The sequence below is a fragment of the Urocitellus parryii genome, chromosome 9 (assembly GCF_045843805.1).
Source record: "Urocitellus parryii isolate mUroPar1 chromosome 9, mUroPar1.hap1, whole genome shotgun sequence".
In the NCBI taxonomy this organism is placed as follows: domain Eukaryota; kingdom Metazoa; phylum Chordata; class Mammalia; order Rodentia; family Sciuridae; genus Urocitellus; species Urocitellus parryii.
In genome coordinates, this window is record NC_135539.1 from 54,000,739 (window position 1) to 54,014,120 (window position 13,382).

Consider the following 13,382-nt stretch of genomic DNA (forward strand, 5'->3'; position numbering starts at 1 on the left):
AAGGTATTAAAAAATTTTATAAAGCAAAATAATAATCTATTAAAAATAGTGAATCCAGGATTTCTAGACAAAAACAATCAGATGGCTGTTCCAAAGAATCATGCACTTGAACATTTTCATGGGAAAGATCTTACACCTCCCTACCTCAACCCATGTCTAATTTGCATCTGAAAAGACAGATTTAAATGAAGACATCAATAGTCTACTACATAAATATTTAACAGAACATACAATGCCTTTTAATTTCTGCAGTTAAAAAAAAAACTGATTGGGGTACACAGTGTTGTTTTAAATCTTCTGATGATTTTTTTTCCCTGCAAAAAAAATGACGTTCAGAAATAGAAATGTGTCAGGTGGCATAGCAGCAGCACAGAGGAGGTAAGGGCAGAATAACCACTCTCCAAGCTTGGTCTCCCATGCCCTAAAATCCTCATATTAAATTTAAGCTTAATGAGAAGAACCCATAGTAACCAGAACAGCACTTTTCATGACATTATCTCTTTGCTGCTTAAACTGTACACTTTTTCTCCACTCTAATTCAGTCCCAAGTAATAGCAGTAGTTGTTTTAACCTTCACCTCCATCCTTAGCAAGATTCTGTTAAAGAATATCTCTTAGCTCTAGGTTGCAACAAGATAACCCATATTGGTAGGAGGGTAGAGTGATAATGTTTTGCTAAAGTAATTTGGAAATTAAAAAGGTAGGTCAAAAAGTATCATATTTTTTTGGCTGTTTGACTAGGCATTTATTTCACTTTGTAGTCACTATCCCAATGGGGGAAAAATCAATATTTATCATAATATTATTTACAAAGGTATAAAAATTGAGAATAACCTTGAAATTTAAAAATAATGTAACTATGGTATGCTTTTGAAAATATATTAAAATCATATTACTTTTATAATCAGAAAATAATAAATGCTTTTTAATAACAAAAAAACTGGATATTGTCCAGTGACTATGCTTTTCATTATATACTTGACATATTCTCCTTTTCTTAAAAAAAGGAGAAATCTTGGTTTATTCTAAAGAAACTAATACAATTTCTGTAGGGTTTAGTAAAATCTCATTTTGATCTAATTATACATTAGTGGGTAAATGTCATTTTTCACATAAAGAAAATGTATCCTACCATCTCCACTATAAACACTGAAAAGCTGGCATAGGTATAGCCCTAATCCCCTTCAGCCAACCTAAAACTGGATCCTAGTTTGCAATGGGCAGGATCTTATTATTTGATATTCAGACTTTATGAGCATATTCTTTTCCATTTTATCCCCAATGCCTGGTAGAGATCAGGCACTGGCTGAATAATTTACTTAATAAATTCATTCCTCAGAAAAGTGTATAACTCAGATTTTCCTTAAAATGATATACTAGGTTACATGAAAGAAGACCTTTAAAACTGAGGACATAGCACAATGTTGAAATCAAATGACATTTAACCTAGATTACAATTATATGTGCTAGAAAATGCCAGCAACCAAAGGACAGGTAAACAAAAAGCAAAAAGTAAAAAGATAGGTTTTACTTTTGGGGAGTAGAGGGAGTTTTAAGACACAGTTTCAGGTTCTGCTTTCATGTAGGACAACATTTAACTTCCTCCACATTCCTATTGGCAACAGCAAGAAAGGTGAAACTCCCCAAGTCATTGTGCCTGTATGTTGTCGAACAAAAATTTAACTGATTCTGTCTGACACTAAAGCCCATGCTTTCCTTGTATGCTACTTCCCAATACAACTGGGATATAGATTGCCTGAACAACATGATGGATTAGATCTGCTCACCTATGTAAGAGGCATGGCTAACTTGCTTCTAAATTACTGTCAGTGTGTTGGCCTCGCAACCATTAAGCAAATCATTTGACCTCTCAGCATCTATTCCTAATTCATACAAAGAAGAGAACCATAAATGATACCTTAGGCCTTTTTCTATTCTAATACAGATTTCTAATTCTAAAAGGATCAAATCTAGAGAAAGAATTCCTTCTAATTCATTCTTATTCCTTGATGACTAAATCCCTCAATATGGGGTCTAACTCAAAAACTCACATGGTAATATTCCCTACCAGAACGTAGAGAAGGTTTACATAAAATCACTTCTAACAGAAACAATAAAATAACTGGAAGCTATGTTAAATTACAGTAATTTCTATAAATATTAATATCCTTAAGCTATTTAAAATCTGCATAATTTAATTCTCATACACGTTATTTTCAATATTAAAGGAATGATGTAAGGCATTTATTCCCAGCCTCCCCTATTTTATTTCATTCTTCAACAAATTTTTCCTTTGGGGTAAGCTATACAATTTTTCTTTTTTTGCTTTGTACATTCCAAAGCTGAAACAATGGAAAAGAATGTCAAGATTTAAAAATTCATTTCTAAAAAATTACAGCATCCTCCAGGAGCATACAACACAGGGAAGTCATTTCTATTTCTTTGAAAATAAACAATGATTGCTTTATGATTTTTTTTTTCAGTACAAGGAATTGAACCTAGGGCCTTGCACATGCTAAGAAAGTGGTTTTATCACTGAGCTACATCTACAGCCCTTTTTAATTGTATTTTGAGACAGGGTCTCCCTAAGTTGTCCAAGCTAACCTTGATTCAGCCTTCACAATTGCTGGAATTACAGGCATAAGCCACCACACTGGTATAAAATGTGTTTAAAGGTAGTTAAGGAAGAGCATGAGATCTAAGAAAGAAAACAAAGGAAATGTAGAATCTGCCAAAAATTCATTTTCTTACCTTGTTCAATGGTTATTTTAGAACTTTAGTCTCTAATACTAATTATGTTGTCTGTCTGTCTGTCTCTCTCTCTCTCTCTCTCTCTCTCTCTCTCTCTCTCTCTTTTGAAAAATGCAACCTTCCTGGGCTGTTACCATCATCATTCATTGACATGTTGGGCCCTAGACTGATATCCATGACAGATAGATCTGAACACAGTAGATGGACAACTTCCTGGCAGTCTCAGTATTAACAGTTCCAGTGAAAGAAACCATGATACGTGATAGGGTTGCTGGGCGAAGGTGAGTACACAGGGCTATGGAAATATTTGGGGAGAGAAAGCCAAAATCGAAAGGCTACATGAGTTTGAGAAAGGAGCGCAGAGGAGCTGCAGCAGACTGCACACAGGGAATGGAAGGGTACGGATTCTAGATCACTCACATCCTATGGGCGTGTGATGGGCTCACATCTCTCCTGCAGATGCAGGAGTTCCTGAAGGGATTTCAGTAGGGACTGGCAAGAGTATCTTGCTTTCTAGAAACATGTCCCTTACTGCAGTGCAAAGCATGAACTGAGGGAGACAGCCTGACTGTACAGAAACTTTCAGGGAAATACATGAGTGAGCTTGGGAAGATGATGGGCTCTGAATCCAAACAATGGCAGTGCAAATGGAGAAGAGTGGGCTGGGTAGAGAAAGATTCCCAAGGCCAAAGTGAGAGACACAGTGAAGGCACCTGAGAGCACGAGAGAGACCCCAGCTCTCTGGCTTCTATTCCTGAAGCAATGGCCATGCCTTTGGAATAAGGAACCTGAGAGACATACCAGTGAATATATCTGTGGGCAACTGAATGGAGGAATCTGGTGCTCCAAGAGAGTTTTAGGGGATTCATCACCAATCACCACTCGTCATAATCCCTTGATACCCACAGGGATACATGACCCTTGCACACACCAAACTCCAAGAAGGCTCAAGTCCTTTTGCATAAAGTGGCATAATATTTGTCTAGAACATTCTCCCATACACTTTAAATCCTTTCTATTTATAATAATGCATTATTTATGATAATGAAAACAATATAAATGTTATATAAAGAGTTGTTATACTGTATTGTTAGGGAATAATGACCAAAAAAAAAAGTCTGTACATGACCACTGCAGAGACAGTTGGTTGAATCCCTAGATGTGAAACCTATGAAGAGGGAGGGCCAACTGTGTAGGCAGTAACAGATGATCACGGAGTGGAGATTAGCAAGAGAGCAGGTAAAGCTGTGAGAAACAAAAAAACAAGAAGCAGGATAAAAGAACCCTTAAAGGAAAGAGAACAGACAGACTCCAGTAGTAGAACAATAGAGAGTGCAGGTAAGGAAACATTCTGAGAATAAAGTGATATTCCTGAAAGGTCAACAAAACAGATTGAGAAGTAGCATCTAGCATGATAGAAGTGCCGCATTGGGACTAATGTTAGTGGAATGCAGGTTTTTAAAATGAAACCTAGAGAGGAAAGTCAACAAATAAATTTAAAGAAAACATTAACATAATGTGCAACACTTTCATGTCTAAGGGAAAGAAAGATGCCCAAAGTACATAAGGTTTTCTTTTGCAAATTCTCATCTTATGTACCTGAAAGTATATAAACCCTTAAGGAAGAAACAATAAAATATCTTTCTGTGATATTCTTGTAGACTGGACTACATGGGTGACAAATATACCCGGAAGGGGAGAACTCAAACACGCTATTTTGGCTCAAGGTTTATTCGTGACATCAAGATGTCCTATGCTTATATCAATATTTATAGTAACATAATTTACACATACTCCTCCAGTGGTTCAGGGAGAAGGTTTTCCTAATGTAATATAAGCACAACAGCAGCAAAATCATGTCTTACGCCTTATGGGAAGCTGAATTGAGCTCTTCTGTCTTCATATAATTCTTTAGTTAAACCCTTTCAGTACAAAAGGCTTCTTGCTAGTATTACAAAGAAAGCACAGCACTCATGATAAGATTTTTTTGATATAATTGCTTTATAAGCTTACACTGTCCTAAGAAATAGTAATAACCAGCAATGTACGAAAATGATACCATAAGGAATATTGAATATTAAACTCTATTACTGTCTATTGCAGCTGTTCCCTTACTTAAATCATTTTCATTCACATAAATTCACACGCAGAAGTAAATGCAACACACAGATATTTCAATGGGATTCCAATTTCATGTGTTTTACAGGGCAACAGGGAATAAAATCAGTGCTTTTATCAAAATATTTTCAGGCTGGTGCAGGTTTGCTTCACTACTGTTTGGGGAACAATAGGGAATAATCTAAATGAGATTAAAGTAGAATGCTGATCTCCGGTTCATTTCTGACTTAAGTCCCCCCATAACATTCAATGTTGTCTGTCAAAGAAAATTTTGATGTGTCACCCATTTCAATATGTTTTTAAAGAGCCTAAAAAATTGATACACTGGCCAGAAAATACATGTTCGAGAGGTTATGAGGGGCAAGGGGGAGGGAAAAAAAGGGGAGAGAATTGAACAACAGCAGAGGAGGTAGAGAGGGAAGATGGGAGGGGAGGGGAGGGGAGGGGAGGGGGGATAGTAGGGGAGAGGAAAGGTAGCAGAATACAACAGTCACTAATATGCCATTAAGTAAAAATGTGAGTATGTAACAGATGTGATTCTGCAATCTGTATTTGGGATAAAAATGGGAGTTCAAAACCCAATTGAGTCAAACACATGAAAGATGATATATCATGAGCTCTGTAATGTTTTGAACAATCAATAAAAATTAAAAAAATTAAAAAATTAAAAAAAGAAATAACCACAACATTAAAAAAAAAGAAAATACATGTTAGATAAGAAAAGACACCGTCTATTTTATTTACGGCTGTTGTTTCTAGGATCTATTACATTTTCTGAACTATACTAGATGCTCAATAAACAGCTGTTGAATGAATGCTATTCTCTGGAATGTGAAAGGAAAAAGATCTAATAAGCCAAATTGTGTCTTATAAACATACTATTGACAATTTTTCATGTAGCACTTTGTTAATGATTTGGGAAACATTAAAAACTGTTATTCAAGAATAACAGTTCAAAGGGGCTAGGGTTGTAGCTCAGTGGTAAAATGTTTGCCTAGCATGTGTGAGGCCCTGGGTTCGATTCTCAGCACCACATATAAATAAATAAAATAAAGGTCCATTTACAACTAAAAGAAATATATGTCTTTTTTAAAAAAAAAATAACATTTCAGGAGGCTGGGATGTTGTTCAGTGGTAAAGTGCTTATCTATCATGTGTGAGATCCTAGGTTCAAACAGCAGCACTGAAAAATAAATATATATTTATATATTAAAATAACACCTATAGTACATGTTGGCTTATTTGGGGAAGCAGATGGTCAGGCCCTTCCAGAGAAGTGCCTATGTCTTTGTACTCACTCCTAATTCTATACTGCAGCACTTTTTTTCTCCCATTGGTGGAGATCAAACCCAGGATGCCAGGCATACTTGCAGCAAACACTGAACAGACTAAATCTGGGGGTTCCTTTTCTGAATTGGGAACAAATTCTTCCTGCTGAGAATGAAGAATGAAGAGCTACAACCCCCACTTCCTCAAACCTGTGTAGCCACAGACAACTAAATATCCACATGTGCATTTCCAATTTCTGGTCTCACTTCACTGTCTCTTCTTTAACAGTTCTGCTCACCTTCAGGGATTGCGAAGAGGGAACTTTTGGAGCCATAGATTTCTCCTATTTTCCTTCAAAACTGACTTTCAATTAAACCTAATTATCTACCATTTCGACTCCAATATTTCTGGAGCTCAGAGCACACTGTAGCCAAGCCTCTTTCACTCAGGGTAGTATTGATATCATCAGGTAACATATTTAGAACAAAAATTGGTATTAAGAAGCAAAAATCTTGGGCCGGGGATGTGGCTCAAGCGGTAGCGCGCTCGCCTGGCAGGTGCGGGGTGCTGGGTTCGATCCTCAGCACCACATACAAATAAAATAAAGGTGTTGTGTCCACCGAAAACTAAAAAATAAATATCAAAAAATTCTCTCTCTCTCTTTCTCTCAAAAAAATAAAACAAAACAAAACAAAACCCACAAATCTCTGAAAAAGCAGTCACTCAGGTGAAAAGGGGAAGCCGGGATAGGGCAGGGGCTCCCTCCACTGACAGAGGAACAACATGGGAGAAAACCAGACTATCTTATTTCATAAGAGGCATCCCATGTAAGATAAACAAGTGAATAAGCAGTTGTTTCCCTTCAGAGAAAGCAGTTGTATCACCACCTGGTAGAACTCAGCTTCAGAGAGCAGAAACTGTGGGCTTGGAGGAGTAAGGTGTGGCCCTGTTTTCCAGAAGAGAACTCTGCTGTCTCTAGGTGCCTCAGAGATAGTGTCATCGGGTGAGATAGAAACGGGAACATTACACTTAGAAATATTTTGATCACAATTAAGAAAACTAATCCCATTCTAATAACAAAACAATACAACTATAGCAAGCCAAGATAATGTACGGTCTTTTGAGGTAAGGTCCTGGAACCTGCCATTCTTTGTCCAATGTTAGGAAAGAAATGAGCCTTATTGTAGTTTCAGATACTAGCGCCTTTGGTGTTTTATATTTTTTTACCTCATTGCACTTGCTTATTCGCCTCGCCACAATAAGCTGGATCATTCCTCGTTTATTTCCTTCAGTGGACATCGACCTTCTTAGGGTTTCCATGGCATCTTGGTTTGTCTTGCCCAACAGGGATTCTCCATTTACTGCTATCAGTTGGTCATTCACCCGCAGCCTTCCATCCTGGGAAGAAAACAGGTAAAATAAGTGTGGTTAAATAGTCTGCTATAAAAGAAATTGCTTTCCCTTTAGTTAAAAAAAAAAAATTAAAATTAAACTAAAAATAGTGGGGGGTGGGGGCTTTAATCCTAGTGGATTATGCCCAATTGAACACTAGCATAATGAAGTCTAAGCAGCCATTGTAGCCTGGGTCTATTTCAATCATTTATACATTTGTAAATCAAGTCATTATCATAATCTGTTTACCAAAATAGCATACTAATTCAAAAGACACAAAGTGATTACTTTCTTGCTTCCAGAAACACCCATAGAGATTATTTACAACCCAAGACATGTAAAAGCTCCAGGCGATTAGACAATTGCAGAGAAGTGCCCCCTTACCAAACAGCCAGGAAATTTTCTCTGCGCTGAGAAATAGAACAAGTGACCCACAAGCAGGAGAGGGAAGGGGAAAAGATTAACCTTTACTATATGCCAGGACCTATGGTAAGTCTTTGCATAGATTATCATCACTTAAGCAGCATGATTATGGGTTGTAGATTCTGTGAGATTAAAAATGCAGAGTTGATATAGCATTAAGATTTCTCTTATTAGTTATTTGATCAGGAATGGGTTATTGTTAAAAAAAAATTTAAAAATCATTCAAAAACATCTGTTAACTGAATATACTTCCCACACAGGATAGGAATGAAACATTTTTGTTAGTGAGCATATACTTGATAAAGTTAACATATGCTTACTTTAGATGCTGCTCCACCATTAATAATGGACTTGACGAAGATTCCCAAATCTGCATGGTTCTCTTTGGACCGGTTACCTTTGACACTGACACCAAGACCAGCAGATCCTGAATCATTAAGTGGAACTTCAAATGTAAGAAATTCCCTGGTGCCATCAGGTGTGAGAACAATATCTTCATCTTCTGCTTTCTAATAGGAGACAAAATTGCATAGCATTATATTCAAGTGTCTCTTTCTCACCATTACTGTTTTAAAGATTGCTAATGAGCAGTTCTTTAACTGCAGACCCAATATTTCCACTAAAGCTCCATGACAAGATTCATGATAGCAGTGCATCTGCACCCCCTCCAGATGATTCCTGAAACCAGCTGCTAATATTTTCAGAAATACTTATTACAATATTAAAACAAACCTAAAGCAGATTCTGAGAAAAGGAAGTCGGGGGGCTGTGGAAAGACTGGAGGCATGGAGTTTCCTAGTGTTTTAAATTTATTTTATTAGCCTGTTTATATACTCTAAACCTCAAGAGAAAAACAGCAACAACAGAAGTAAAAATAAATAAATATAGTTCATTTGCTCCTTTTCTCTTTTTTGGCGGGGAAGGGGGACCAGTATCAGGGATTGAATTCGGGTGCACTCAACCATAGAGCCACATCCCTCTTTTCGTATTTTATTTAGAGACAGGGTCTCACTGAGTTGCTTGGCACCTGGCTTTTGCTGAAGCTGGCTTTGAACTCATGATCCTCCTGCCTCAGCCTTCAGAGCTGCTGGGATTACAGGCATGCGATATTGTGCCCAGCCACTTTTATCTTCATAATAGTAATTTGCAGTGTTATTAATAGCTCCATGTCCACAATGGTGTATCTTTTTTATTCACAACTATAATAAATCCTGATGACACAAAGTCAGCAGAAGAAAGAATTCAGGTTTAGAGACACTACAGAGTTTTAACCTTTGACACTCATGAGACAAAGTTTGCACCATGGGAAAAAGTTTGCACAATACTATATTATGAATACAGATGATGAATATTATCAGGAAATATTGTTTAATCGATTATTGTTTAATTAGTAATATATCAAGTATTAATTTCACAATCATAGTCACCAAGTACAAAAGACTTGAACCAAGTTCTTTCTTCATATAACTCCTCCTCCTCTATTCCCAATTTTGAAACATTTATTTAGTATCCAATTAGTCAATCAAACCAGATTTGCCAAATTGTAATAGAAAAATAGTAGGCCTATGATGGTACTTAGTATCATTTAGAAAGACTGATCTTTTAAACAGTTTTCAACTATACAATAAAAGTTATTAGAGAGAATGGAAAATGAATTGATATCACTCTTCTTTACATCTTACCAGATTTTTTAAATTTTCTAAGAATTAGGATCAATCTAATAATGACAAAATTATTTTTAATGGGAATTTGGAGATTTCACATGTAACTTCAGATTTGTTGATTAGATTAAATAATTTTTGGATGTACAGTACTTATCTGTAAGGATGTTTATATTATAATAAGCAATATTCTATTTTTAAATCTTCAAATCCTTAATAATGTCATTTGAAAAGTAATGTTTCTAATTTATTAATGTTTGATGTTAATATTTTATAGTAGGCCTTTTTCTTTTCTTTTCTGGTACTGGGGAATCAAACCACACACAACAGACAAGTGATCTATCACTGAGCCACATGCCCAGACTCCAGTAGTACAGTCCTTGTGCCATCTCAAAGGATTGCCTGACAGTAAGGGGAAGAGAGTTTTCAATAAAATAAGCACTATTGTTTTGAAAACATGAGTACTATGTAATTAAGAATGAAGAACAAGTTGAAAAGATACAGGACAATAGCAATACTACCTATGCAGAAGAACCACATTTCAGCATCAAAATCCAAAGCAAGCATAACCTGCTCATTAGAAAAGCTTTTGTAACTTTAAAATATTCCCTGAGAACAACTGTAACTCAAATAAAATCAATGTATTAGAAACAAAGATCAAATACTCACATGAAAATATCGATAACCTAGCAAACGTTTATTATACAGAAGTAGCTTTATATACATGTTTTGCTCTATAATCACAAAGGCACAATTTACTTTTTATTTCTAACCATACAGTTCAAAACCATGAAACAGTACTAAATAATGAATTTGTGTGAATGAATAGTGATACTTCAACTTAAAATCTACTATAAAAACACACCAAATGGGACTGGTGGTGAAGCTCAGTGGTAGACAGCTTGACAAAGGAAGGAAGGTGGGAAGGGAGGGACAGAGAAGGAGGAAGGAAACAAGTCATGTGCAAGCATGGGTTCCATCCCCTGACACACACGCAAAATACATAAATACATAAAAATGTTTAAGAGTAAAATATACCACAAAGGTAAATTTTGTACTTGAAACACAAAATAGCATTAATAGCTTCAAACACAACACTGTCCCCTTCTACTTGAAATTCAGAAGTAACTGGAACATAAATTTACTTTGTAAATCAGTATTTTTGTTTCTGAAAAAAAGCTGAAATTGAAAAGACAGAGAGTCCTTAGATGAACACACTCAAGGCTCATCATTTATGTTTACTTGCCTCAAATCTAAAAGGTTTTTAATTATCACTTACATATGTGGATCTTTTGTTCTTTTTTTCCCACATTTACTGATTTTGACATTTCCTTAACATTTTACAGAGGCTTAAAATTCTTATTTTCTTGTACTTTAAAAATAAAGACAAGGAGCTGACTAAATATATGAAGGAAAATTTTAATCAAGTTGGAATTATTTCCCAACTGCCTTACTCTGAACCCTTTTAAAAGATGACCACATAATGCATGGAGTAGTTTCATTTATTATGAAAACTGCAATATGAGAATAATCTTCTTTTTCAGCCCTCTTTATCAAGTCTTAAGTCATTATTATCATTAAAAATGTTAAAGTGAGACACTGTATGTTTCATTTGATATTTCATTATTAATCCATTTGGCTACCGGCATAAGACTGAAATTAATGCCAGCTTTTAGAACTTAATTCTCTGGCAGCAAAACACTAAAAATCTCCTCTGCAAAAGCCATCTGAAATGCTACGCTACTGAGAACTTTCACAATGTCATACTACTATAGGAATCTTTACCTTCCAAAATAAAGTAGAACCTAATTTTCTAGCACTTTGTTATTTCCATCCACATTACGTACTTTACCAACAGTTTCTTAAGCCAAGTTCTTTCTACAGACATGCAATATATGTGTTTTCCCTAATTTGCCCTTCAGTTTTTGTGTGTGGTCATATAAATCAAGCACATGTGCCATGGGTATCTCTCATGTACATACATGTAAGTATATCTTGAAAATTTGTGGGTTTTTTTGTTTGTTTGTTTTAGTTCTGTCAGTTCTTCTCTTGCCCACTTATTCACTGACATTTTTGCCTTTTAATTACCAGCAAACAAAGGGAATTTTTGCTAAGCATGTAAGAAACAGGGACTCTCCTGGGTGGACATTATGAATGCTATTTACTTTCCCACTATAGTCAGATAAGAAGAAAAATGTACATTCATGCCCACAGTGAGACTGAAAAATAATCACAACTGGCCTCCACCATGGCCCAGTGTTCCTTCTTTCACCAACAACAGACCTAATATCAGTAGGGACATAGCTGCCCAGAAGTGGCTCAGAGTGTATACTCAACCCACAGCACAAGCCCATCTGAAGAAAATGAAATGATAGTTGATTATGTAAAGAGACAGAAAAATAATCACATGAAATAATAACAATCACAAAAATAATCAATCACATGATCTTGCTTGATATACAAGGATTTTGATTACCATGATAGGAGGCAAAGAAATATGTTCCAAATACCATAAGACCATAAAAATACAGAAGTGACCACAGAATTTGATTTGAGGCTTTGCAAAGAAATAAATGACTCAGCAAATAATTTATCTCTCTTCTATAACTCCTTGATTTCTCTCTCAACATTAGCCCTTCTCCATTGTGGAAGTTTATCTGTAAAATATGGTATCCAACAATGTAGAAAGTGTGCTGAAGTGGGCACGTAACGTGATGTGCTGGTGAATGTGTAAAAGGTACACTGTGGAAGCCAATTTGATAATAAAAGCCTCTCTAGTTTATATGTTACCTAACCCCCAAAAAGGTTACTATTAATAATATAGCCTAAAAAACTGATCATCTACAAAGATTTATCAATGAGGATGATGAAATTATCATAGCTAAAAACTAAATAGACAACTTACATATATGGCACTAAGCAAATTCAGATATAACTACACAGTAGAATATCAATCAGCCATTAAACTATCTTACAAAAATATTTAGGGAAATTAAATGATATTTATGGCTAAGAAATTTTGTTTTACACTTTGAGTATTCATAATATCCAAGACATCACTATACTGATGGGGAAAATATATTCAGTTATTAATCAAAATGTTTACCCAATAAAGTATTTATCTAAAGAAATATCAGATAAACAAGCTGAGAGGCTTTCTTAAGGTAATTTTCTCTTTAAAATTTAAATTTTACTTAAAGTAATTTGCTCTTAAAAATAAAACACAAAGACAAACTGAACAAATTTTTTGTATTAGAGACTTAAGTGACATGAAAACTGAATGCATATATAATATAGTTATATAAAAAAAGTCCTTTGGGGCTAGAGCTGGGGCTCAGTGGTAGTGCACTTGCCTGGCATGTGTGAGGCACTGGGGTTGTTTCTCAACATCTCATATAAATAAATAAAGGTTCTATCAACAACTTAAAAAAAGTATATATATATTTTTTTGAAAAGTCCTTTTTCTTAAGACATACACTACACATAATCATTATGATTTCCTTAAAATCATGAAAATATCATTCTACTTTATTTTTTTTATTAGTTGCACATGACAATACAATGATCTTGACATATCACACATTTGAATCAAATGGGGTATAATTTCTCATTTTTCTGAGTGTACAGGTTGCAGAATCACATTGGTTATACAGACACGTATGTACATACAGTGTACATACTAGTGTCTATTTTATTCTGCTGTCCTTCGTAGCTATCCCCTCTTCTTCTCCCCTCTCCTCCCATCACTTCTCTCTACCCAATCTAATGT

At 35.3% G+C, this 13,382-nt stretch overlaps 1 protein-coding gene across 16 annotated transcripts in view; it reads right to left on the reverse strand.

The window, feature by feature from the left end:
- Pard3 (par-3 family cell polarity regulator) overlaps positions 1-13,382 on the reverse strand; it is a 656,694-nt gene that overhangs the window by 233,960 nt on the left and 409,352 nt on the right. For all 16 annotated transcript variants that reach the window (XM_077803009.1, XM_077803007.1, XM_077803013.1 and 13 more), the window contains 2 exons: positions 8,273-8,461; positions 7,365-7,535 (listed from right to left, as the gene is read on the reverse strand). In XM_077803009.1, the coding sequence (XP_077659135.1) occupies positions 7,365-7,535; positions 8,273-8,461 (360 nt within the window). The remainder of the gene's footprint in view (positions 1-7,364; positions 7,536-8,272; positions 8,462-13,382) is intronic.